The sequence below is a fragment of the Paroedura picta genome, chromosome 4 (assembly GCF_049243985.1).
Source record: "Paroedura picta isolate Pp20150507F chromosome 4, Ppicta_v3.0, whole genome shotgun sequence".
Taxonomy (NCBI): Eukaryota; Metazoa; Chordata; class Lepidosauria; order Squamata; family Gekkonidae; genus Paroedura; species Paroedura picta.
Window position 1 is genome coordinate 116,644,916 of NC_135372.1, and position 27,682 is coordinate 116,672,597.

Consider the following 27,682-nt stretch of genomic DNA (forward strand, 5'->3'; position numbering starts at 1 on the left):
CTTACTAAATCTGACGTCGTCGAAGTTTCAAGGTGTGTTTTGTCTAGCGGAATGTCATCCCTCAGTGAGGTTGCCTTTATTTGTGCCGCTTTGTGTGATGGAGTAATTGGCAACTGTTTTTGTTTGTTACTGGGAAGCCACTTTCCTTTGTTTGGAAAGGGGCCAGGTAGGCACAAAGAGTAGATGGTGGGAGGTTCAGCGGAAAGCTATGAAACTATGTATGTGCAGATAAGTGGATTCTGTCACTTGTTTGCCTGTAGATCTGTGTATTTACAAATACTTCAGGGTGGGGGGGGGTCTTTGCTCCTGTAAAAGAGTACATGTGGCTGGTGTGAGACTGTGATTTGAAGGGTGATTCTACCTCTAGATTGTTGTGAAAGTGTTAAGAAAGGTATTTCAAAGCTATGGTTCCTTTGGATTCCCCCCGCCCCCTCAAAATTCCCACCAAGGAGAACTTTTTAGGGCAGGGTCAGTCCTTGTTCTCAAAGCCCTTGAATTGCTTACTCCCCTTCTTTTGAGACTTATGAAAATGCTTAAATGCTTTGTGAAATTATTTTAACTGTCTAAAACTTGAAAATTATGTAAAAACAGCAATTGGATTGGAGAAGAAACAGCCCTCTGTGGGGGTGAATTTATACTCTAGTATTATATGTATGTATGTTTTATTTATTATCCATGGCTGCAGCAACAGAAAAACATTGATATCATTGATCTCAGTAGAGCCGACTTTAACCTGAGTTTAAGGGTGCATAAGCTCTGTTAAATCACAGATCTTATCTTGCCTAGTTCATACTGGGCTGTAAGGCTGTAGGCCTGTGTACTCAAAAGAAAGACCCCAACACAGTAGAATTTAATTTCCAAGGATATGTGTATTCAAGTAGACTATTTGAAATATTCTCTTTACAGTTTGTTCTGTTCCTTTCCCATTCCATTTGATTAGTATGTAATTGAGCTTCAAGAGGTGTGGTTTTTTGTTTTTGTTTTTTTTTTAACAGAGCCAGTGTGGTGTAGTAGTAAGATGAGTTAAAAGACACAGGTTCACATCTCCACTTTGGCATGAAACTAGCTGGGTGAATTTGTGCCACTCATGCACTCACGGTTGTTGTGAACATTGCTGCCTTGGTCTCCTAGGACCCCAGAAACTGCAAATGCTGTTGGAAAGAGAGAGTATTGCAAGTCCATGTGTGAAATATCCTGAGGTGATAAATTGTAGTTCCATCCATAAGTGTCTGGAAAATAATTGTGAGAGCTGGTGGATCTCAGAACTAAGGAGGTTATGAAGAAGTGAGATTATCTTTGCAGCTTCTTTTTTATCTTGGAGAAATGTTTGTACCTGAACAGCATAGGTTAAAAACAAATCTGGTGTTAGTGGCTGTTTGCTTTCTTGCAACTTGCACAATGATAGCCTGGGCAAAAACAACTTCTTAACAATGTTGGCTATTAAGAAATTGAACTGTATTTCAGGTGGTTTGTTACTTAGTATTTCTGCTTGAAAATGTGAACAAATGGGAGGAGATATAGTGGAAAACAACAAAGAGGTATTTCTGAAGCATTCTGGAGATTAAGCAGCACGTGGCTTAAATGCAGAGAAGATTATGCAAGTTATTTTACAACTACAAGGCGTTTACTGTTAATTTAATGTTATGACATAATTTTAAAATGTTATTCTTATGTATTTTTATCTTATGTTGTGTGCTTCCCAGAGCTGGTTTGCCAGGATGGATGGTATAAAGGTCTAGTAAATAAATAATAAAAATAAATTGTTTTCCTACAAGTTAATTTGTTAAGCCATAAGAATGCCACTGTAGCCATCGTAAGTCCATTGATATTGACTTTGTTTAGGATTGCAGGGAAAGCCTTATTTTGTGTTATTTGTTTCTAGATGCATTAAAATTAAGTGCTAGTACAAATTAAAGTCTCATTTGTGTATGAAAGTGGGTTCTCAAGTGGCTTCCATTTTTGTTTATTTAAGTTCTAGGTTTATACTGCAGTTCTAAGTGTTTTCTTATTTCTGTCAGAGGAAGACATCTGATAAAAGCAATATGTCTTACACTAATAAAACAGTACAGTAGTTCATTACACATATGGAGGTGGACATTATCAAATTATATTTCAAGAACATACTGTAGCAATTCCCAGCACCTCTGTTCAACAATTGTGGGATCAGAGGAGAGAAAGACCTCTGGCCGAGAGCTGACAAGTAGCAAATTGATACGAAATACTGTATGCTGTATTGCTGTGCTCCATATGAGCAGCAGCTGTTTATTAGGGGGAAAGTAGCATAGGTAAATTAGTGAAACACTACTTTAGGGGTAGTTGACTGGATAGGCCAAGGATATAAAGGTTTACAAAGCACTATGTAGAGTGTAGCATACATTCAAGTTTGCTGGGCATAGAAATGTTAGACTGTAAAAGTTGCATGTTGTCTGACAAATAGAGACTATACATACCTGTTTGCCACTTTCATTACTGCAACAGTTACTTCCTCTACGAAGGCTCGGGTCACTAAAATGTTAGCTGTGCACTGTTGCATAACCATGGTGTGATCACATTATGAAAAGCTTTGGCGTGAATTTGGGGGTTGTCTGTTGTCTTCATTTAGAAACTCTAGCAAGAAATATTACGCATGTGAAGGGTATCTATGAATCCCTTATTAAGTAGGGCTCTCTCTCTCTCTATATATATATATATGAATGAGTGGGAATAGGAGGGCCTTTCTCCACTTGGAGTTGTTTTGCATTTACCTTCAGGGAGCCTTTCTAAAATGTTCCTAAATGAAGTATGCTGAAAAGCAAGATTTCCTCCCCCCCCAACTTTGAGTACATGGTTCCCCCTCATTTGTTTTTCTCTAATTGTTGAACACATGTGAATGCCAACATTCAGTAGATATACTAATATTTTTGAGAAGATTGTTTCCAGATGTATTAAATGGGGGAGTCCTCCCTTGACTTTAATGTCAGTTCTTAATCTTTTATTAACAAAGGTTGAAACACTACTTTTCAAGGTGAAGCTCTTCAAGAGAGAACACAATTCTTTGTGAAAGAAGGCAGCAACTGTCAGGATTTGTTAAATTTGTTTACATACACAAAATAAGAAAGCAGTGAGTGATTTTGCATATTGTTATGGGAAAGAACATCTGTACTATGATAATATATTAGTGTGTATATATATATATTAGTATACTGAGACTTTAAGGAAACAGCTTGCTAGTCTATTTATAATGTGGATATATTATTCATTTTTGGTGAAGTATAACGTTTAAGGGTTTTCTTGAACATTTGCTTGTTCTGTATACTTAGGATGCTGAAACACACAGTTTGAAGTACAAGCTGTTATTTTTAAATCTACAGTATTTGCTGGCGTATAAGACTACTTTTTCCCCCTGAAAAATATGCCTCCAAATGGGGGGGTCGTCTTATACGCCGGGTGCACTTCAGCTGGGATAGACATAGCTGCCCATAGTACTGTACTGTTATGTAACAAACTTTATATTTTGAGTGAAAATGTTGGGGGGTCGTCTTATACGCCGGCAAATACGGTAAATTCAGAGTTTGCAGATAACCTGACAAATGTACATTTCTTCATGTTCAATCTAGGGCATGACATAATAGGTATGCAGTTCTATAACAAAATTCTGAAGCTTTGACCCATGTGCACTTTCTCCATTATAGGAACAAGGAAATTTTTGTTTGATGGTAAAAGTGGGAGAATCATTCCTAGTCTGCAAAATGTGACTAAAGAGTTTAGGATTTTATAGTTGTGTGGATGTTTATTAATTGATGTTTGCGGAGAGACTTTAAACTCACTTTTAAAGATAAGTCACTAGCTCTTGCTAAATATGTGTATCAGTTTGCTTCCGTATTCCATTCTGTGAATGGAAAAGCCTTTTATCAGCACTGGGAACTCCTTTCCTAGTGAAACAGAATATAGCTTGAAAATGTTAGTGTTGTGACCTGCAGCACCATCTCAGGCTTGCATGCACATTGCTTCTGCATTAAAAGATTACAAGTGCGGTAGCTAAGTGCCTAAATTAACATAATTGTTACCCCTTAATACCTTTAATCTCTTGAAGTATTTCTGAGACAGGGTAGAAGAATGGGTTTTCTTCACTTCTACAGTATATGTTTATACATAAAGTAACAATTTTAAGAAGAATTAATGGTCTGGATTAAATAACAGTAAAAGGAGTTATATGCAGTATGAAACAGTGAGTGTATAGTTAGGAAACTGAAGAACTGAAATCTTTCTTTTATTCAGTAACTCAGGCTTAAATAATTCACAATTGATATTCTTAGAAAAGAAGACTCATAGATATTTTAAATAATGTTTACTGTATTTTAAAAATATTTCTGTGCTGGCTTTCCACTCAGGGCTCTGCTCTTATTACATTGGTGAGTGGAGCAGGCAGTAAGAGGTGTCCTCATCCCTGTAAATTATAGCAAAACTAGGTGCCTAGATATATTTGAGATGACAGTGATGATCAGGCACGAAACATCTGTTAACTGTGGAAAGTGAGTATCTATCAGGTGTGTGGCTGAAATCTTACCTTTTGAGATAAACTTTTGGAATTTCAGTTGCATTTATCAATAAGATAGGCAAAATAAAGAAAGTAATGTGTTACATTGAAGCAGCCTATACTGAATTAGGAGTCAGTGAGTTCTTTGAATTTCCTCAGAGTGAAGAGCCAGCTGTCTGTAGCTGTATATGTTAGTGGTTCTGTGCCTGATAACCACAGTAGGTTGGCTAAAGACTAGAATGTTTCAAGTAAATTAATGATAATTGGGACTGCTTTAGAAAATTAGCTTCCAAGTTGAGGTTTTTAATTTTTCAGTTGTGGTATCACGAATTGCAAACTGATCTCCCAGTTTAATTTTTATAATTGTATGCTCATATTGATATATTGGAAATGGGTCCTTGAGGGCAAGGTACAGAAAAGTTTATATGCCATAACATGTTCTATATTATATTGAAAAGGTGTCTTTTTTTGAAACATGAGAGTGTCTTAACTTTTAGGTAAAATCTTGTGAAACTTGGTTTAATTTCTTCTAATACTGTGGATATTTTTAATTAATGAAGTATTTAGCCCTGCTCCAGAAACTGCCAGGAGATGCTAGTTACAATAATAGGTTTTGTCACTAGGAACTTGTCCAGAACAATCAAATCATTGCCAAGTTTACATTCTCATGCTCATTATAGACCCACAGAATGTACAAAGGACTTGTAATTATATGCCAACCTAAATAGAGCACCTGTTGGTGCTTATATCAGATATGGAATGCATTTACTATTTGTATGTCTAAAAATGCTAAATGCAGTTCCAGTTGCCAAAGAGCAGTGGTCTTTGGACTGCAATCTAGTGTGTCATAATCAAAATAGCTTCTTGGCTTTCAATAATATAATTGTAGGAGAAAAGACTATGCCCATGCTGAGTACCGTTAAATTCTCAAGCATCATATGAGAATTCACCTAAGGCCATTAGATTGCAGAATTGTCTTTTGATGAAGAACTCAGTCTGCATTTGGCTAAAATTGTATGTTTTGGAGAGCATTTTGTTGTAAATGAACTGGGAGTAATTATCATGTTTCTTTAAATTCAGAGCTTTAAATAAGTGATAGCACCTTAAATACAAAGGGTACTTAAGAACAATGGAAGCTTGCTCTCTCCAGGCTTGGATGCAAAGTCAACTTTTAGAGCAACATTACATAATTCTCATTGTGATTATGAGGAAAAATGTAGTTCTGCCTGTATGTGCAGGCTTTCCAGTTATGTTCACTGTAGTTAATAAAAGTTATCTGCATTTTTGATAGTCTCTGTGTTTAGAAAAACAAAATAATTTCAGTGCAGTTATAGTGATCTAGGAGCAGATAGTGTATTATTTGTTACAGTTGTACCCCATTCTTCTTGCTAGTAGCGCAGAGCAGTTTATGTGTTCTGAGATGATACAGTGCCCAGAGCTTCACCTGCTTGGCTTCCACAGTGGAATCAAACATCTGTTCATAGCAATGTTACAGATACTCTTAAGCTTGATTTATTTCATGTTTTTCTTTTAACTTTTATGTGCACCCTGCTTGTCCAATGAAACATGGGAGTCTTGTTGCTGGAAGACTTCTTGTTCTTAGTGTTCTGTTTGTTTATTTGATTTTTATACCGCCCTTCCAAACTGATTAATTTCCTTTTCTCTTTCTTATACATTGAGATAGCTGTGCCTGTTGCATATACTTCCATTGCATGGCTAAAATGCTTTCTGTCCTCTGAGCACTTGGGATGTTTTCTAGTCTTTTCTAGGTACAGCTAAACATGGTAAATGGAAAATGGTTTGAGCCATCCCACTATCATAAACTGCACCCTCCTTTTCTTCCAGTTAGGCAATAAAAACATAATGATCTTCCCAAGGAAGCAGAATTAATGGGAAATATTGCCTTTCATGCCTCTCTTTTACATTTTTTCTCCTTAGGCTTTTGTGACTGGCAGTGTATTAGCAATTTACAGTGTTAGAAGATACACCTTAATATCGCAGCAACTCAAGTAACAGTTACGGTGAATTTATTTCAATGTGTTGAAGTCCACAATCTTTCCTATATGCTTCCATGAGATCACAGAAACTTAGCCAGTAATGATAAGTGCTTGTAGGTTAATAGGTATTTATCAGCTGCTTTGCATCTTAGTCACCTACTACTCTGTGCCATTTAACTCTTCTACACAACTGTGTAGTATTTGTACTGACACCAAATTTAAATTTAAAAAGGTATATATTTCTCTAGAGCATATGATTTTGTTCATTAAAGCCTTGTGCACATTTCCATATGTTCTACACAGAAAGTTGCCCTAAATTACAAAGACTCTTGATAAAACTGACTTGAAGAGAAAGATAATGACCAAACAGCAAAACAATATTTTTAATCTTAATTTATAAGATTAAAGGGTTACAACTCGGCAGCATTACAAATACAGTTTAAATTGCCTCGAGCAATTAAGCATTCAAGATTCTACCTTGGATACTGTTACATGAGGATATATTTTACATCTTGACTCATCTAGGTTTTCAGCGTAAGAGCTTATTCAGTTTGAATATTGATTCAAAGCAATGAGTATGGGAGGAAGAACTATGAGTGCATCAGGAGCTTGCTTTGATATTGATAGTGCAGCCACACCCAGTGCTGAAGAGGCTAACTTTTGTTTGTTTTGACAGTGTAAGTTGTTATGGTGTATAAAACCTCTAGTGTGCACAGGTCTTCTCTCCCCTCTCCCACACTGTTTCTTTATACACAGTTAGATCATAATCCCAAGAGCCATGTATCCACCCAGGGTCTGTGAACATTCCTTCTTCCAGGATCAGATGCTGATCTGGACACTATCAAGACTTTCAGGGGTGGATTTGAGGGGGTAGAGGAGCTTCTAGTACATGTGCAAAAACTTGTACATAGCCTTTAAATGCAGCTTTGGTGTTAATACAGTAAATGGGTATTTTCTACTTGCAAATTCTTCAATAATATATAAGAAGCAGAATGTTAATTACTTTTTCCCTCAGCCTTTGGTATTTACTATAAACATAAAACCTAGGATATTGTGTTTGGAAGAAACACTAAAATACAAGGGAATCTCTTTTTCTGCCTCTAAAATAGATGCTTGATGCATATTCTGGTTTGTTTATAGCATTTCAAAGTAGACATTGTATCATGTAGTAATTCAGATTGGCCACATTTCTTTGTGGCTTGGTAGTGCTTAAAAGTCTTTCCAAGTGAACAGAAGCAAGAATATACTTGAAAGGGGACTGTCAAGAAAATAAAAACTTTTATATAGCATTTTAGGGTGTTTGAAGTGCTTCACAGGGGATTTCTATCTTGTAATCTTCACAGCAACCCTGTTATTCCAGGGGTGAGTGAAGGTTTACAGTTTGGGGGGGGGGGAGTGTTTTTTCCAGACGTCATCAAGCAAGTTCCTTATAGAAATAATATATGTGCAAGGAGTTTCTAATTTGATATTTGGCCTCTATACTGCACTTGTGGGGAGACTGGCTAAGAGTCAACAACTGACAAAAAACATTAGTTTCTTGTAATCTCCATGTTGCCATGAAGTTTGCTGGATAACTTGAGGCCATTCATGTTCTTGTGTCGACAGGGCTGTTGGGAAGATAAAAATGGAGGAGAAGAGTACTGTTTACCCTGCTTTGAGTTCTGTGGAGGAACGAGGTCCTATGGACAAGGTTAGTTTCTGTGATGAGGTTAGGGTTGGGCACTTTGACATCCAAAGCAGCTGTTCATGCCCGAGGCAGCCAGCATTGCAGCATGGAAGAGGAGGCGGCGGCGCACTGGTCGTGCGCTCTGTGCCTGCGTGTGTACACTGACTGGTGCACTGGCACCCGCACCTCCACTCCCCCACCCCCCATGCCGTAATGCTGGCTGCTTCGAGCGCCACTTCAGACACCGAAGCACCCAACCCTAGTGGAGATAAAAAGGGTTAGTTTTTCTGCTGGATTAGGGAAAGTCTCTATTTCTCACTTGGTCCTCTGCTGCCTTCAGTAGAAGCCATGATTAAGTGGTAGAGCATCTGCTTGGCATGCAGAAGTTTCCAAGTTCAATCCCCGGCATGACCAGTTAAAAGAGGGATTTAATAGACTATATGAAAGACTTCTCAGACTGAGATCCTGGAGAACTGCTGTCAGTATGACTGGATAGTATTGACCTTGGGCAGCCTCATGTGTTAAGTCATTTCCCTTCTGTTTTAGAGCCTTAGGATATATGTAGTACATTTCTGTAAAATAATTAGTGACACTGGTTTCTCATACCAAAAGTTCACAGGATTACCTGTTACTCAATGCTCTTTACTCCTGTATTAGTTTGTAGTATAGATTGGATCTGCAGTTCTTTACTGACAGAAATTTTATTGTAATCTCCAGATACAGGGAGAAGAAATTTCAGTCTAAATGTTGTCAGAACATCTGTTGAAACAATAGTTACTTCGTGTATATGAGCTCTGAGTTTATTTTCATGTAGACGCTAAAGTGATGAAGAAAAGTAGTGAATTTCTGACATTGAGCTTCCTCTACTCCCCTTCCACATAATTTATAATTTTCATAATTCAAGGAGTTAGCATTTTCCCTTCCAGTGAGGAAGGAAGTACATACTGAGATGAAAGTGCATACTGAGATGAAAGTGCATACAGCTGATATACCGGGTTCTGAGAGGTTCCTGGTCATAAAGCATACTTCCTAAAGTTAAAGATTTCCAGAAGGAATAAAACCACTGCTGACCTCACCTAGAAAAATGTTTGAATTATTAATTCTTGTCTGCCTGAAAGTGCTAGCTGCTTATTGATCCCACTGTGATAATTATAAAATTGGAAAGTCTATTACAAGCCCTGTTCTTCACTTTGTAAGAAATTAGAATTGCCAAGAAAGACCTGGGAGGTAGAGTCCGAGGTCTTGGGGAAAGGTAGGGCTTGGAGAGGGAATGGACTTCAGTGGGCTATAATGCCATAGAATCTATTTTCCAAAGCAGCTGTTTTCTCCATGTGAGCTGATCTCTGCTGTCTGGAGCCCAAATGTAATAGTGGGAGACTTTTAGCTACCAGCTGCATGTTGGCAATCCTATAGAAATGCATGTGAATTACCTTGAACTAGAAAGAATTCTAGTTATCTTCCATCCAGATTTCAGGTGTTCCAGTCTAATTGTTTGTGAACAGTACTAGTTATTTGGGACCTATTCAACATTTTGGTTAAATGTGCAGACTGTGTGGTTTGCAAGAATTCTCACATATGTCGTTTTGGAAAAACCCTGTCAAATGCTATCAAGTGTCAATTTGTGCACTATGAAGTGCTTCAGTCACATGAGCTGGTTTTCTGTAGTGAGTAACTTGTTTCACAACTATGCTGATTATATTTAATGCAAAATCTGTTTTATTTACTCTCTCAAAACTTGAAGAATATCCAGAATGCAGAACAAGTTGGGGTTTTGTTGGTTTTCTTTTTAGAAAAGCTTATAATGGAAAAAATGAGACTGTGGGGGAGGGGGCAACCAGAAGTTGGTATCAAATTCATAAAGCTGGCTGTGGGATGCAATGGTTTCAGGGTGGAATTAAAGGTCAGTTTTATGTTTTATGCTTTCCAAGACCGTTGGATTATTTGGAATAAAAAAACATGCATCTGGTATCAAATTAATTGAATATCATCGGTTAATAGACTTGGATAGTGATTAGCTTGGTGTAGTGGTTAAGAACAGCAGGTTCTAACCTGGGATGAATCTGTACTTACTTTGTTTATTCTGTTGTGGATCCTGCTGAATCCAGATCGATTTGAACGGTCTTCCTCCCCCCCCCCCCCATTGAAACATAAAAGTGTTTTGCACGTGGTTAGGGAAGCTCAGAAGGGGGGCAATCGCAGCAGGAGCCTCTTTCTTTTCTTGAAGGGGGGGGAGAGGGTTGGAGACAGCAGAGAACTTAGGGCTTCCCCTTTAAGGCAAGCTTGTAGCCTGGGAAGGAGGAAGCCTTTGAACTGAAGCCTTGGCCAATCAGGGTTTTTCTACCATGGAAGCTCATCAGCAAGCAGAGAATTGCATGTTTTCTCATGCTTTTTTTTTCTTTCAAATATTGAGGGTTATATCCACTCTAGGATATCGCAAGGAAAAGGTATCTGGATCTATCATGCTTGTTGCAGAGGAAAAATTTAAATTGAACAAAATGAAATTGGAAATCATATTCAGTGGAGACAGCAGGGATTGAATTGACCTGGGATTGGAATAAAAGCTCTGTGCAGATTCAGCCCTGGAAAGCCAGGTTTGATTCCCCACCCCTCCACATGCAGTCAACTGTTCTCACAGAGCAGTTCTGTTAGAGCTCTTTTAGCTCCTGCTACTTCAGGGGTTGTGAGGAGAGGAAGGGACAGCAGTTGTAAGCCACTTTTGGATTCCCTTGGGTAGTGAAAAGTAGGGTATAAAAACTAACAGGCCAGAAATGTTTGAGGGGGTAGGGGAACTTTGTGGGAGGTTTCTTTTTGTTTTTCCAGTTGGGACAGTTAGGCAAACATTGAACAAAGAAACTTTTGATGCAAGTATAATACCTTAAGAGACAAAGAAAGTTTTACCTACTCCAAATGTATAATTTGAAAAATTCTGAGAAAATTGAGAAATATGGAGGAGCATTGAAAAATAATGCTGATTTTCCCGCCTATTGGAATGAATTACTTTTTTACAGCAGGGCTTAAATTAAAATGTATAGTGTGAATTTTTTTATATAAAACATGTTTATAGCATTTGATAATGGTAATTCCTGTGTTTAGTATAGATATATACAGCATATTTTCATGAATATTTACTGCTTAAGTATGAATATATTGGCAAGTAATGTGCTATAATGTGTTTAACGATATATTATTAAAGAATGCAGTGTTTTTGGTAGAACAAAATTTGAATGCATTAGCACTTTAGTCCAGTAGTTGCTTCAGTGTTAAGTTTGTAACTTGTAATCCAAATATGCTGGTAGTCCTCCTTGGTGTAGTGGTAAGAGGGACTGCTTCTAATCTGGTGAGCCAGGTTTAATTGCCCACTCCTCCACATGCAGCCAGCTGGGTGACCTTGGTTGTCACAGTCCTGTTATAGCTGTTCTCATAGAGCAATTCTGTAAGAGCTCTCTGTATCTCACAGCTCTGTAAGAGCTCTGTATCTCATAGGCTGTCTGTTGTGGGGAGAGCAAGGGAAGGCAATTGTAAGCTGCTTTATTTGTTTAGGTAGTGAAAAGCAGGGTATGAAAACCAACTCTTCAATTTCTTATTGTGTGCCCGTATGACAGTGTTTGTGTCCAGATTACTTCTTGATTACTGTTTTAACAACCAGAGTGATAAACAGCAGACCCTCACCCCACAAAATGAAAGCCTAAAAATTACTACAAAAGTTATCATGTAATTTAACAATAGCTGCCAGAAATGTTGCCACACACAGAATTTATTTATCTCAGATGTCTTAGCTTCTGAAGAGATGTTGTCCTGATTAAGAAATGGAGACAGCAATCTGGCTGTTTGCTCTGAAAATTTGGGGCAGATTATAATCCATAGCATTGATTCTTTTGTTGCCAAAATTGCAGTCTATTTGAAATAAAGCTGCCTTTACTTGTCACTGGTTGGCTGGAGCTCTGCCAGTGTGGACCCGCCCAGGATTGAAAGCAAATGTACATGGTTTCTTCTCTAGGATTCCTTCTGAAACCATTCCAGCCCAACATAATTAATGGGATTTGGATCTTCTACATCTGAGTGTGTATTCAGGAATCCCTTATGGAGAGAAGTTAATTCCCAATCCTTAGAAGGGCTGTTGTGTAAATGGGTAGTTGAGAATTATGTGTGCCAGCAGGGCTCCTTGAAGAAACAGATAATTGTTTAATATACAGTTTGGATGTCATGTGGAATGGTGTTACTGTATTAAGGTATGCAGTCACTGTTCTTAATTTTACTCTCTTCAGCAAGAGTGACATTCTTATTGCTTCATTCAGGTTCATGAACCTTCCTGTGGTATGGCTGGCAATGGATCAAGATCAGAGTCTGTCAGTGGACTAACTATGAAATCACAACTTCAGGTCACTGGTAAGTGCCTAGAATAGCATAATATAAGGCCCACAGGACACTTAACTGTTTTTGGTCCATGGAGGAATTGCATGCATGCACACACACACACCCCATTCCTACCTCTTCATTGGAATTTCAGAGGCCTATCAGAAGGAGAGGTAAGCATACAAGTATGCTGAATTAAATTATTTATACTTTAGGCAGAGACATTTCCCATTCTTGCTACCTAAGCTGCTTCTTAACTGGAGGTACTATGAGCTCGATCTGGGACCTGCATACAGAGAATGTTATCTACTCATAAACTGTTGTTCTCCCCACTCCCAGCAGAGAGGCAGTGTTATTTGCATTGTTGTATGTTTTCATGGTTCCTTCTTCTAAAATTCCATATGTATGTTGACATTTGTCCCTGTGAATTTACTTGTGCTATTATCACTGACCTCAGAAAATAGGGTAAGAGGGCAAAAATAGAACAAAAAATAGGTGATTCAATCCACAGAAAAAACTGCGTGATGGGTAACAGAGAAATTTGTGAGTGGGAAAAGACAGGTATTAACATGGGTTTTTTAGAAAGTTGGGCTGGTGCAAAAAGTGTAAAGGGTGTAGAGAAACTATAGAGCATAGAAAGAAAAGTGGTGGTGTCAGTAAGACTTGGATTTTCAGAGAGGTTTATAGGTAGAGACGTCTTAACGGCCACCTCATGAGAAGGAAGGACTCCCTGGAGAAGAGCCTAATGCTGGGAGCGATTGAGGGCAGAAGAAGAAGGTGACGACAGAGAATGAGGTGGCTGGATGGAGTCACTGAAGCAGTCGGTGCGAGCTTAAATGGACTCCGGGGAATGGTAGAGGACAGGAAGGCCTGGAGGATCATTGTCCATGAGGTCGCAATGGGTCGGACACGACTTCGCACCTAACAACAACAACAAAGAAGAGTGCAAAGAAAAAATGTTGTCAGGCCAGAGAATATAAAGATTAAGTGGTGTCCAGAGAAACCTTTTACTGTTATAGAGAAAGAGCTGAAATATTTTGTATTGAAGAACAATGTATTTTGCTGATTGGCATTTTTATATGGCCCCTTTAGGAAAAAATGGCTGAATTTTTGTTTTCATTTAGAAATAACCAAGAGATGTATAATAGTGTTTTATACATTGATAAAAATGTACTTATTATAAAATGTAGTATTACTATTTGTAGATTAATGATATTACATTGATGATTAAAACATATCAAAGAAGAACAGCAAACAGCCAAGTGATTTAATCCCTGATGTATTTCAGAGTATATATTGTACAAACTGCTATTTATTGCTTTTACAGTATGTTTTTAAAAAGCTGTCCACAGCAGTTTTCCTTAACCTATAACAAACAAGAAAAATAACTAGAGATTTACACAATTTGTTTTTTGTTTCTGTACCTTAGTGCCTCTCTTCCATGTAACACTAACAAAAGACCACTTCATTTGACACTTGAGCAATTAGTGCTGTCAGTCATGCCATGAAATAATGGTTCATTGTGGACTGGATATAGTTATTACTGATTTGGTTTTGTTAGCAGCAGATCATGTTAGAATTTAAAGCAAAGACTGGAATCCAGTGTTATTTCAGCAGGGAGGCTTAATGGGCGGAGGAATAAGAATTGCTTTGAAGCTATCCGTCCGTGTTATAAGCCGAGGGGGATAGCAAGTATGAAGTTAGCTTAGTGTATATAGTCAATATAAAGACATATATATTTTGAAGGGAATTATAGTCATGCCCTGTATTATTTATTTAAAATATTCATTAGCCATTTTTCTACCTGCATTTAAATGGTGAAGTTGTTTGCAGGCATGAATTCTAAAAGGTAAAAAATTGAAATCAAATAAATAGAAATTTTAAACACAGAAATAAAAAAACAAAGCTGGCTTGCTTTGCAAGAAATTTTTCCATTAGGCACTGCCATAGTTAAATAGTTAATAAACAAATTGAAGCCTACTTCCTATCATTCATGTTAGACTTTAGACTTACTGTGATGTACATGAGTGTTACTTCAGAACAAAGATCGAGAAATGGCTCACTAGGTTAAGATAAAGCCAACCATTCATGGATGAAAATAAAATTGTATAACTAAGTTAAGCAAATGCTTTTACCCATCAGGTGGTGAGTGGCAGATTAATGAAAAATTGATGAAGAATCCTATATCATTTTGAACAGGCAAATCTACTTCGACTAACCCATTGGCTAAGGACAGAGATGTGGATGAAACGGGTGGGGGGGGGGAGATGACAATTCCCCTAACTGCATTCAGTAGGCCATTTCAACTATATAGGGTCCAGAATGCATAAACTTGCTTTTGTCCTACTGAGTATCTGCACTTTCCTGGTTTTCTTGGTTTGATGCTATGCATATGATCAGGAGTGTCTTCATCTGGGAAAAACCCTCTAAAGTAGCGATCTCCAACCTGTGGGCTGCGGACCACATGTGCTCCCTCGACTAATTGGAGGTGGGCCGCGAAGTACACCTTCTCCATCCCCCACGGCCCTTTACAACACACTTCGAGTGTCATTGTCTCCCATCACTCCCAGATGGGACTATCTCGTTGCAGAGAAACAAGCTTAGGGTTCCCATTGATTTGTCATTGTCATGAGTTAAAATTTCCATGAAAATAAAATGTTCCTTATGTTCATTGTTGTGGCGTGTCTGTATCTTATTTTGAAGGGATGTTTAAACATTACCATAGTGATCAGAGAGCGTTAGGGCAGTGGTTGAGAGTAGAGGAGTAAACTATGCCCCCCCCGGGCCTCAGTAAAATTGTCAAGCGTTGAGTGGTCCCCGGTGATAAAAAGGTTGGGGACCACTGCTCTAAAGCCTAGTTTTACTTTAAAAAAATAAGATTTTTTGTGTTACAAGTGTTCCTGGCTCCACTGCATGAAGTGTATGTGTGAAGACATGGTTTATACATCTGATTAACTCAAGTTTAGTCTGTGAAAGCTTATGTCACAGCAAGTCTGTATTCACACATCATAAACAAACTAATTTGTTCATGATCCAAAAACCTCCATCTTCCCTTTCTGTGCAGAGCCAGAAATGAAGAATTCCTGGTTTGGGAGATCTTCAGTTTAACATTTGTTGTGACATCTGAAATTGGGCACCTTAAAAATGTGGATGCCCCTCCCCATGCCTGGGGTAACTGATATTTTAAAGCAGGATTAAACTGATTTGGAACTGCTGGGTATTCTGCATGAGACAAATTCCAAATTAAGACATCACATCAACTTGAAGCTAAAGCTAACACTTTAAGTCAGGAAGTCTTCAGTTGAAGCTCTGCAGCCAGGTCATGAGAGCCTGAGGATTTCTAGTTCATATGAGTATCATGAACCTGTTATCTTAATACAGCCTTAGTTTTTAAGGTGCTACTGGCCTTTCAGTGTGTGCTGTAATTAAGCAATGTGATTGACTGAGTGCTGGGGTTGAATCTTGGATTTCTTCTCACTTCTACTTTTCCTGTTGCAAATTCCTAATTCTGCTGGGAGGCAGGGTTCAGTATCTTTGGGAATGTTGTGGGGCCATACTGTAAAAAGGCACCACCACCCTTTGCCTGAGCAGAAGACATTTCTAGTGTGTGAATGGGAAGATTTCTTGGCCTTTATCCACAGGTGCAGATTATCCTAATGAGGAATTAGAGGACAGTTAAGCTTAGCGACTTACCTTCCTGTACTTTATTATTTAATCGATAAACAGTTCCTCACTGCAATTGGGCTTGGGGCAGTTTATATCAATAAACTTTACCCCACAGTGTTAAAACTGAAGTGTTAAAACTGTGGTATTTTGGAAAGAGAAATTAAATGATAAGGATTGTTTTTTTTTTCTTGCACCATAAACTGTAAGCAAGAGCGCATACTTCATGATACTAAATCTGGCATGGGTGGTAGAAATCCATTTTCTCAAACACTTTTGAGAGTGAGAGACTCAGCACTTCCACTGGCATTAAGTCATGCTGATGAAGCTATATTAGTAAAACAGTCATACAGTGTTGGCTTTATTATCTAACTAGTAAAAAAGCCCATTGTATTCCAAATACAATGGGCCCTAGCAGGGGGGTGGAGAGCGAGGGACTGGCGAGGGCAGGGTGAGGAAAGGTAGCTTACCGGTGAGAGGGCTGTAGCGACGTCGGGCAGCTCCTTCGCGGCGGGCAGCTCCTTGGGTGGCTCCTTCTCGGCAGGCAGCTCCTTTGCGGTGGGCAGCTCCTTCGGCGGGCGGCTCCCTGGCGCGGTCTTCTTGCCGGCGGCCATCTTCTTGTGCCGGCGATGCGTTTGTAGAGGCCGGGGGCTCCCTGGGCGGCGGCGGGCGTGGCCCGCGGGTGCGGCCGGCGGGCGCGGCCCGATCCGCGGGCGCGGCCGGCGGGCGCGGCCCGATCCGCGGGCGCGGCCGGCGGGCGCGGCCCGATCCGCGGGCGCGGCCCGATGCGTGGGCGCGGCCCCCGCGGGGGCGGCCCCCACGGGCGCGGCCCGATGCCCTGCCGGTCCCCAGCCTAATAAAGGTTGGGGACCACTGGCTTAGAGGTTCTTAGAGGCCGGCTGGCTTGGAGCAACTGCGAGCTGCGCTACGCGCGGCTCGCAGTTGCTCCGGCAAGGAATCGGAGGGACCAATCGGCAGGCGCTTCGCGCCTGCCGATTGGTCCCTCCAATAGTCTGTCATGAGGAAGGGGCCAATCGGCACCCTTCCTCATCCCGGACACAGCCCGCCTTCCAAGGGCTTACTGTTTTATTTAGTCCGTGGCGCCCGCGGCGCCACGGGCGGTGTAAAGATTCTGAGTGAGTGCTGCAGATGTCATTGTTAGGAAGGATGGTGGGTCAGATGGTATGGTGTAGTGGGATGCCTGTGTGTATGGAAAGGCAGTACACAACTAAGACAGGCATGTTCAGATTCTGCTTAAAACAGAGAAAATGCAGCTGCTAGGATTCTCACTGGAACACCATGGAGAGCCCACATCTAGCCACCAGTGAGGAAGCTGCATTGGTTACCAGTTGAATTACCATTTCAGGTTTATGGTTTTGGTTTTGACCTTCAAGGCCATATGTGGTCTTGGCCCAATATATTTGAGGAACCATCTTACTCCTTATCCCTCCCCCCACAGGACTTTACGCTCTGTGGGTGTGAATGAGTGAGAAATGCTTGGCCCACAGGAAGAGTGCCTGGCCTCGATGAGCCTTGGCCTTTGCCTGGTGGAATAAGCTCCCAGGATAGCTGAGGGCCCTGCTGGAGCTGATTCAGTTCTGCAGGGCCTGCAAGATGGAGGTCTTCCACCAGGATTTTGGCTTTTTTATCCACGTGGATTCTATGATCCCAAGCATAGCTTTTTGGCATCAAAATGGTCCCCTTTTATGCCCATTGAAATGCTGGTAGAATCTAATCCAGTGGATTGAGTGAAAATATACATCTTTTATACAATGTCATTCCTGCGTCTGGAAACAAATTTTGCATCATACTGTTTTTCTTTAAATGTATAAGATACATTTTGCTTAAAAATCTAGTTCTACTACACTAGGTAGTTGTGCTGACTCCTGAAAAAACTAAGACTTTATTCTTGTTTGTCTTTAATAGTTATTTCTGCAAAGTTGAAGGAGAACAAAAACAAATGGTTTGGACCTAGCCCTTATGTGGAAGTATCTGTAGATAGACAGTCAAAGAAGACAGAAAAATGCAACAATACAAATAGTCCGAAATGGAAACAACATCTTACTGTGTAGGTTTGGAAACACATTTTGCTTTCTTTGGTTATTAAGGGCATTAACTGTCTGAAGCTGTCTGTCCATGAGGCTGGGAGTTCAATCCCAGCAGCCGGCTCAAGGTTGACTCAGCCTTCCATCCTTCTGAGGTCGGTAAAATGAGTACCCAGCTTGCTGGGGGGTAAACGGTCATGACTGGGGAAGGCACTGGCAAACCACCCCGTATTGAGTCTGCCATGAAAACGCTGGAGGGCGTCACCCCAAGGGTCAGACATGACTCGGTGCTTACACAGGGGATACCTTTACCTTTAACTGTGAAATTCAGATTTAAATGAACTGGTGCTTTAGAAATGTGAGGGATCTGAAGAAAAACAATTCAGAAAAAAAGTTTTTTCAAGATCCCCCCCCTCCCATTTTTAGACTTTAAAATTTGGGGAACACTGAAATATTTTGTCTTTTATAGAATAGATAAAATGCTTGTTATATCATAAAAAGTGAGCTTTGAGTTTTTTCCTGTGGTAGATGGGGGGGGGGGATTAAGCTGTAACCATAGAAGGGTTGCTAGATCAGTTGGACCAGCTGGTGGGGGATGTGGTGGGGGAATTACTGTAAGCCAGGAGAGAAAAAGTAGGAAATAAACATGATGATGCTACATCATCCAGAAGTGACATTGGCACATCAGGACTTGGGGTGGGGGGGGGGGCAACACTCTGGTTTATGGGCAAATTTCTCCAGTTCCTGAGAGCCCTGAAATGGGAGAGAGGCTGGGGAGTGGCAACCTTAAACCATACAGATTTATTTGTTCAAATGTAAATAATTTTAGCAACAATTAATGCTATAATAAAGCCTATAAAGCCTCAGGGAACTGTTCTGGGCCCTGTGTTGTTCAACATATTCATAAATGATTTGGATGAAGGAATAGAGGGGGTGCTTATTAAATTTGCAGGTGATACTAAACTGGGTGGGGTAGGAACATTGCAGAAGATGGAATCAGAATACAGGATTCTCTTGACAGGGTGGAAAACTGGGCTAATATGAATTTCAGTAGTGATAAATGTAAAGTTCTGCATTTAGGTAGGAAAAATCAAATGCATCACTATAGGATTGGAGAGACCTGTCTTGGCAGTAGTATGTGTGAAAAAGATCTAAGGGTCTTAGTAGGTCATACACTGAACATGAGTCAGCAGTTGGTGGCTAAAAAAGCAAATGGGATTTGGGACTGTATCAAAAAAAAAGTTTAGTGTCCAGATCTTGCAAGGTGATGGTACCACTTTACTCTGCTCTAGTTAGACCTCACCACAATTGAAGTGGGCATCACAATTGAAGAAGGATGTAGATAAACTAGAGTGCTCCTTTCAAAGTTTGCATTATGTTTTTTATTTCTAGAATTGTCACTCCATTCAGCAAACTAAATTTCCACGTATGGAGTCACCAAACGTTGAAGTCTGATGTCTTATTGGGAAGTGCCACTCTAGATGTTCATGAAACGCTCAAAGCAAACAATATGAAACGTAAGTGTATAGTATCACATACCTGAGAATTTTGTGTACATATGCAGTCCCATTTAAAGAATAGCTTAATTGAACCAATTGTAATTTAATAATATATTTTTTCGCATCCCTTTTAAGACTGCTTCTGGTAGTATGTTATAGCTTGACTAATTGTATTCAAATATCACAAACTCAGACAAGCATGGGTAATCCTCTTCTTTTTCTCATGCATGAAACTAAAACTGAAGCTTTCCTGGTTTGAATGATAGTGCTCCAGAACAAGCCATAGATTTTTTCCAGTTCAGTGCAAAAAGAGTTCCTGTATGCAAATAAGCATTTAGGCATGCATTAATTATACCTTTGGATGAATCTTCAAGCTGATAGTGTTAACAACCTTATCTTTAACTGTTGTTGTTAGGTGCAAAATTGTGTCCGACCCTTCCTGTCCTCTGCCATTCCCCGGAGTCCATTTAAGTTCACACTCACTGCTTCAGTGACTCCATCCAGCCACCTCATTCTCTGTCGTCCCCTTCTTCTTTTGCCCTCAATTGCTCCCACCATTAGGCTCTTCTCCAGGAAGTCCTTCCTTCTCATGAGGTGGCCAAAGTATTTGAGTTTCATCTTCTTAGAAGGATCTGGCCTTCTAAGGAGCAGTCAGGGCTGATCTCCTCTAGGACTGACCGGTTTGTTCGCCTTGCAGTCCAAGGGACTCGCAAGAGTCTTCTCCAGCACCAGAGTTCAAAAGCCTCAATTCTTTGACGCTCAGCCTTCCTTATGGTCCAACTTTCGCAGCCATACATTGCAACTGGGAATACCATAGCCTTGACTAAACGCACTTTTGTTGGCAGGGTGATGTCTCTGCTTTTTAGGATCCTGTCTAGATTTGCCATAGCTTTCCTCCCCAGGAGCAAGCGTCTTTTAATTTCTTTGCTGCAGTCCCCATCTGCAGTGATCTTGGAGCCCAGGAAAATAAAATCTGTCACTATCTCCATTTCTTCCCCATCTATTTGCCAGGAATTGAGAGGAATTGACATTCTTGATGTTGAATTTCAAGCCAACTTTTGCACTCTTCTCCTTCACCAGCATCAACAGGCTCTTTAGTTCCTCTTCACTTTCTGCCATTAGAGTGGTATCATCTGCATATCTGAGGTTGTTGATATTTCTCCTTGCAATCTTCATCCCAATTTGTGACTCCTGTAATCCCGCCTTTCTCATGATGTGCTCCGCATACAAGTTAAATAGGCAAGGCGACAGTTGCCGAACTCCTTTCTCAATTTTGAACCAATCAGTGATTCCATGTTCAGTTCTCACTGTTGCTTCTTAACCTGTATATACATTTCTCAAGAAACAAATAAGATGCTCTGGTATTCCCATCTCTTTAAGAACTTGCCACAGTTTGTTGTGCTCCACACAATCAAAGGCTTTAGCATAGTCAATGAAGCAGAAGTAGATGTTGTTCTGGAACTCCCTAGCTTTCTCCAGCGTATGTTGGCAATTTGATCTCTAGTTCCTCTGCCTCTTCAAAATCCTGCCTGTACTTCTGGAACTTTACTTCTGGATCTGTACTTCTGTTATCTTTAATAGATTTTTTCAAATCAGGAAATTTTCAGTCTTGGCTTAGTGTAGAGGAGACTGCGCTGGAGGTTGTGACTTCTGAATTGTATCACATTCTGGACAGCGGCTACATGTTTTTATTGTACCGAAATAAAAATTGTAAAGTATGTTTTAATAAAACCAACCGAAGTAGCAAAAAATGTGCAATACTGTATAATTTTCTTGGTCCTAATAAACAATATGGCATAAATCTGGAAATTATTTTGTGGAACCACAGTGTTTTAACGTAGCAATCCAAATGTGCTGTTTTAAGTACGTAATATATTTCAGCAAACATAAAGGATCCACTAGCTTTGAAATTGTATATTGTGAAAGTGATCAGCTTTCCCCTAGTTCACTTCAAACAGCTTAGGGTTGTGATTTTGAATATTCCCAGTGCAGCTGGTTTGAATACATGGGTGCACATATAAACTGTTGTATGTTAAAAAATGTTTCTGTTGTAATGTAATTCATATAAAATGTCCTTGCTTGTGGGGAACAGAAATCCATGCTGAAGTTCATTTTTGTGTTGCTTTTTATATCCACCATGAGATAGAAGTCATCAGTTCTTCAAATATCCTGGAAGTAGCATCTGTTAATTTAGTCTTCAGCTATTTATTTCAGTTGTTGGGGTGGTGTGTAATAGCTTTCTGTTACCACTTCCTAATTTTCTTTACAATAATTAATTTTACTTTTTATCAGCATTGGAATAGGTTTTCATACTGTACAGAAATAACTTCAGCACATCCATTCTGGCTCCCCCCGCATCTTGAAGTCAAAAATAATTTTCAGATATTTAGTTGTTTTGTTGGGGGGGGCATATTTTTGGGTAAAACTGTAAATGTGTTAGTGATACTTTTTAAGATAGTATCTGTATATTGGACAGTATATGTAACAAAATATTTATTCTGTTTACTGATTTATAGGAAGCACACTTAATAATTGTCCTCTTTACTTCATGCAGTACTGTACAATGCTTCTGTATTTCTCATTCATTTTTCTACTATTTCACATGTTCTTGGTGACCTTTAAAATGTATGTACTGTATAAAGATCAAGGCATTCAATTTCTGTTTTTAAGGCACTTGTTTATATTTCACTTTTCTTTCTGATTAGGGATGGGCAGTACAAATCTACAATATAACTTACGTAACAAAAAAAAAGTTGTATCTCGAACTGGTTGTAGATCTAGTGTGCTAGCTCATCCAAGACCATAGCAGTGTTCTGGCTAGCTTATCTACTTCCCAAGTGCCTCTCATGAATGTAAATATGAGATACCTTGGCCTATTATATAGGAAAGGCAGTCAAACATTTTAATCAGTCAGTAGAACTGTGATGTTGGTTATAACTGAATGTGGTCTTTAGTGTAAAACTGAAGAGCTAGAGCTCTGGAATACTGTTCTCAAGAAGGGAATCATGTTTGATAAGCTTTTCAAAAGAAATTGAATTGCAGTATTGTTTGTTACAGAACTTTTATAAGATCTTTTCTTAATGGTAGCTAATTGTACTCAATTATATTAAACGCTAAGAATGGTAAATCTTTTTGCATTCTCAATAGTGGAAGAAGTGATCGTGAACTTGCTTCTTGTCGGTGACAAAGAACCAGCTGAAGTGATTGGAGACTTGTCTGTTTGTTTAGATGGCATGCAAGTAGATCCTGAGCTGCTAACCAATGGGGATGCTCCAAGTGAGTAACATTTGTGTATCATATGTGTTTATTGTGGCTACATTGAATAAATAGTTGTTAACTTCTTATGAACTTTCTCTCAAGGGCTTAGGGCTGAAAACATATGTTATAAGGAAAGCACTCTTTGAGCTATTTTACTCAATCATCAGCTTCAAGAAGAGTAAGAAAGCATCTCTTGGGGTGAAAGTAAATTTATTATTGCTGCTGTCTCCCAGGCTGGGGTGGGGCTCAGAGCAGAAGATAGGAAGTCCCATTTTAAGTTCTTTCTGAACAATTGTCAGTAGCAGCTTACTTTAATGCCCTGATTGATAGGGAACCTTTTGTAAATTAGGGTTGGTTTCCCCCTTTCTTGTAGACTTAGTGTGCAACATGTGCTAATGTAGGTATGCATCTGGAAGTGGGCATAACAGGCTACTAACTGTAGATTTGTCCACAAGAGTGCCCTAATTCGGATAACTGAGCTGAAAAGATCTCATGGGCCATCAGAAGTAGGAATCCTACCTTAACTATCTCTGTCACAGGACAGTGAATCTTCATCTCTAAAAATGGGACTGCAGTCTTCAAACGGTCATGTGGTCAATCTCCCTACATGATGGTTTGAGTCCATCTCTAGACCAATCAGTTTAATGCTTGTTTAACTTGCTGTGTAGTTTTCTGGAAAACAGAATCCACTCTGCCTCTTCTATTGCTAGAAAACTGCTTTACAGGACAATGCTAACCAGGTCAAAGCAAACTCCCTGGAAATTCTAAAGAGGGCTGCATTGCTAAAAGTCCAAGCACACAACTTACGTTGGAGCTTGATCCTGTTATATTTTTATTTTACTAATTTTATATCCTTCCTTTCTACCCTCTCAAGATCCACTAGAGGCAGCTAACAAAATATACATGTGCATGAGTAAAATGCAGCTTTTGCAATACATTTTTTCATGTTTTTGTCTCTCTGCAAGATATTTTTGTTCCTTTGTGTTTGTCAAATGTGTAGCTTATCTCTGCATATTTCTATCCCTGTTTGTCCTTTACTCATAAAAATGAGGCCTGATTGCAGTGTACATTAATGAGGAAAATGATGATAATAATATACTTAATGTTTGGCAGGGCTTTTGTGTTTCTATATTCAGCTGCTTGTATCTGATCACAAAGTAGCTCCAAATCTTTCCTTCGTTTCTCCCATTGTCCAGCCTTCTTATTATTGTTGGAATTTTCAAGTTTTTCCATTTTCATCTTGCTGTGGAGTGACCAGAATTTAATGTTATTGGAATAATGTATTGCCTGAAATGGTAGAGGAATGGTAGAGGACAGGAAGGCCTGGAGGATCATTGTCCATGGGGTCGCGATGGGTCGGACACGACTTCGCACATAACAACAACAATTGCCTGAAATGCAGAGTGGAGTGTGCAAAATGCCCCATGTATAAGCTATATGGTGCTTGCTTGCTTTGCAATGGCTGATTCAAATGCAACTTTTCAGTTATGACCCTGGGCCTTTTTCCTTGTACTACTATTTGTTAGATATTGCCATGGTATGTGCTGTACATCTCCGTGTTCTTAGTACAATGTACCTTTGTTCTGTATTACATCCATTTCTTGCCCAGTCTTTACAACTTCCCCATCACTTTGAATTATGATCCTGAAGTCTGTTTTTATTGTCTCCTTGATCTTTTAATATTATAAGTATAACACATATGGACCTTTTAGAGTGCCAGTCATCAAAGTCCTCCAAGCACCTGCTGAACTGTTTACAACCACTCTTGGTATACAGTTCCTCAGCCAGTTATTCACTTACCTTATAGCCACACTGTCTTCTGTACATTTATAAAATTTGTACAGGAGCAAGACCAGTGAAAACTTCCAATTTCTTTCTAGAGCTGCATATCCCCTTCCCCTCAGTTGTCAACACTCTGTCTGTTCATGGAAGGAGATTCAATTTGACACAATCACTTTTGACAACTCCCAAGGTGGCCCTGTTATGAGGCAAAGAGGAGTGACTGCCTCATGCATCAGGCCATGGGTTCCCTTAAGGGCAACAGAACAAAGACAGAAGTCTTTTTGCAATAATGGGGAAGCAGCTCAAAAGCTCTTGCTTTCTTCCTTGGCTCTTGCTCATTATAATTAGTTTATTGTAGGAAATTTTTCTGTTAGTTTAACCTAAATTAGTCTGGAGTTTGGAATGACCTATGAAAGTGTCTACCTACAGGCACCAAACTGCTCTTTTTAAACTTGTGATTGACTATTACTGTAAGTATTTTGTTCATGTAGGACAGGGTTCTGTGAAACCCTGGGGTTTCTTAATGGTCCTGGAAGGGTTTCCCAAATGGGTGGGGGCTAATTAGTTTTTAATATATTTTTTAAAATATGTGAAACATTCATTGTGTGATATAACTATATATGGTCATGTTGACCCCCCCCCCCAAAAAAAGGCCAATGGTGGGCCTGGAGGGAGGGGAACAGGAGGGGCCTTGGGTGGGTGTATACAAGCTATGTTTCGCAACTATATTCCTGCATGATTGTGCCACTTCTGGGGTTTCTTGGAGACTGAAAAATATTTCAGGGATTTCTCAATGGCGAAAAAGTTGAGAAAGGCTAATGTAGGCCAACTAAAAATGCAGCTGAAAGTAAGATATAAATATTTTAAAACATAAATATTTTAGATTGTCCTGGAAGATATCCTTACTAAAATTTCATCAGAATCTTGCTCACTTCTTACAGACCTTTTATATTGTATGAGTACTTATCTATTATTAAAGGGAGACTGATAGCCGAAGTTCACTACAGCCGAAGTTCACTACAGAAAAAGGGATTGTCCACCTTTTCAAAGCAGGCGGCACCCTATGCACTTTCCTTAGTTTTTCATTAACTGGCTGTACATCATTAATTGGTTGTCAACCTCCCTGAGGTGGCACAAGCCTAAGAGTGGTGGTATAAAAATATCTTGATAGATAGATGACTTAGCTGATTATTAGAACAACCACACAAAATTGTTCAAATGCAGATGAAGCGGTAGAGTTCATCTGGGGACTAAATTGTATACCTCATTGTTTTTGTCAAGTGTATTAGCTGTACAGTTGAACCCTAAAGAACTGCCAATAGATGGAGCTCATTGTAAGGATTTTTGCCAGTTTCTCCTATGTGCTGCAGCTTTTGAAGAGCTGCTCTAGAGGGCTGTCTGGAGTAGTATGAAAAATGGAGAGGGAATGTCATGAATTCTCCATGGCTAGCACCAAAAGATGGGAGTGACCAAAATGGGGTGATCAGTTGAAAGGATAATCAGCAGGAATCCTTTATCTTAATTTACTCCATTGATAGTTTTGAGATTCCAAACCTTTGTGTGACATTGAGATGAAAAAGGGATTTCATGCCTCTGCTGTTTTTCTCATCATATGACTATTCTCTTGTATCTGCCTGTGTTCCTCTTTTATTTTTTGGTTGCTTGTTCCTTAAAGGTAAAGGTAAAGGTATCCCCTGTGCAAGCACCGAGTCATGTCTGACCCTTGGGGTGACGCCCTCCAGCGTTTTCATGGCAGACTCAATACGGGGTGGTTTGCCAGTGCCTTCCCCAGTCATTACCGTTTACCCCCCAGCAAGCTGGGTACTCATTTTACCGACCTCGGAAGGATGGAAGGCTGAGTCAACCTTGAGCCGGCTGCTGGGATTGAACTCCCAGCCTCATGGGCAAAGCTTTCAGACGGCTGCCTTACAACTCTGCGCCACAAGAGGCTCCTTGCTTGTTCCTTATTGGGCCCTTTATCTTCCCAGTTTTCATCTCTAAACTGCCATTTTAGGCTTTTGTTTTTATCCTTTCAGCAAGCTTTGGTTTTGGTAACCTGCTTCTTTGGATCATCAAATATTTCTTGACTAGAAATTTTGTTCTCCTTTTAGGCTTCTTTTCAAGTTGCAACAGTATCTTTTTACCTTGTGCGCCAGGTAACGCTTTGGAGAAGCTAACCTTGAACGCTTTTTAGTTTTTCTCCTTCACATCAGACATTCACAGACTTCATTAGAATCTTTTTAAACATCTTAACACAAGCCCGCGGCGCCACAGGCGCCGCGGACTAAATAAAACAGTAAGCCCTTGGAAGGCAGGCTGTGTCCGGGATGAGGAAGGGTGCCGATTGGCCCCTTCCTCCGGACAGACTATCGGAGGGACCAATCGGCAGGCGCTTTGCGCCTGCCGATTGGTCCCTCCGATTCCCCGCCAGAGCGACTGCGAGCCGCGCACAGCCCGGCTCACAGTTGCTCCTTGGCCGGCGGCCTGACGCCGTGGAAGGCGCAAAGCGCCTCCCACAGCGTCAGGCTGCCGGCAAGGGAGTCCCCGCTCCTGGCTCCTGACGGGGACTTCCTTGCCTAGCGACAACGGAGCTCCGCAATACCCGCCCGCAGTCGAAGATGGCCGCCCAGGACCCGCCGAGGAGCCAAGGACGCCCCGCCACCACCGCCCGCCCTCGACGCCGCCTCCTCTTTAAGGTCTGTTTCCTTCCCGCTCGCTGCCCTTCCCTTCCCTCCCCTATCTCTCCCTCTGCCCCCACCTTCTAGCGCCCATTGTATTTTTTTTACACTGGGCTCTTTTCCTAGTTATGTTATAAAATCACCAATTCAAATATCAACTACTTGTACTGCATTTTACTTTGTACTATACTTTCCTGTCTTTATGCTATTAATTCTTTCCTGGGT

General features: G+C 40.1%; 1 protein-coding gene across 4 annotated transcripts in view; it reads left to right on the plus strand.

Moving 5' to 3' along the window:
- ITCH (itchy E3 ubiquitin protein ligase) overlaps window positions 1-27,682 on the plus strand; it is a 65,512-nt gene that overhangs the window by 797 nt on the left and 37,033 nt on the right. For 2 of the 4 annotated variants that reach the window (XM_077335309.1, XM_077335310.1), the window contains exons 2-5: window positions 12,475-12,565; window positions 18,122-18,263; window positions 19,633-19,757; window positions 22,887-23,015. In XM_077335309.1, coding sequence (XP_077191424.1) covers window positions 12,496-12,565; window positions 18,122-18,263; window positions 19,633-19,757; window positions 22,887-23,015 — 466 coding nt within the window. In that variant the 5' untranslated portion in view covers window positions 12,475-12,495. Of the gene's footprint in view, window positions 1-10; window positions 33-8,118; window positions 8,204-12,474; window positions 12,566-18,121; window positions 18,264-19,632; window positions 19,758-22,886; window positions 23,016-27,682 lie in introns of those variants that run through there. The other 2 variants (XM_077335308.1, XM_077335311.1) reach the window with 2 other exon arrangements.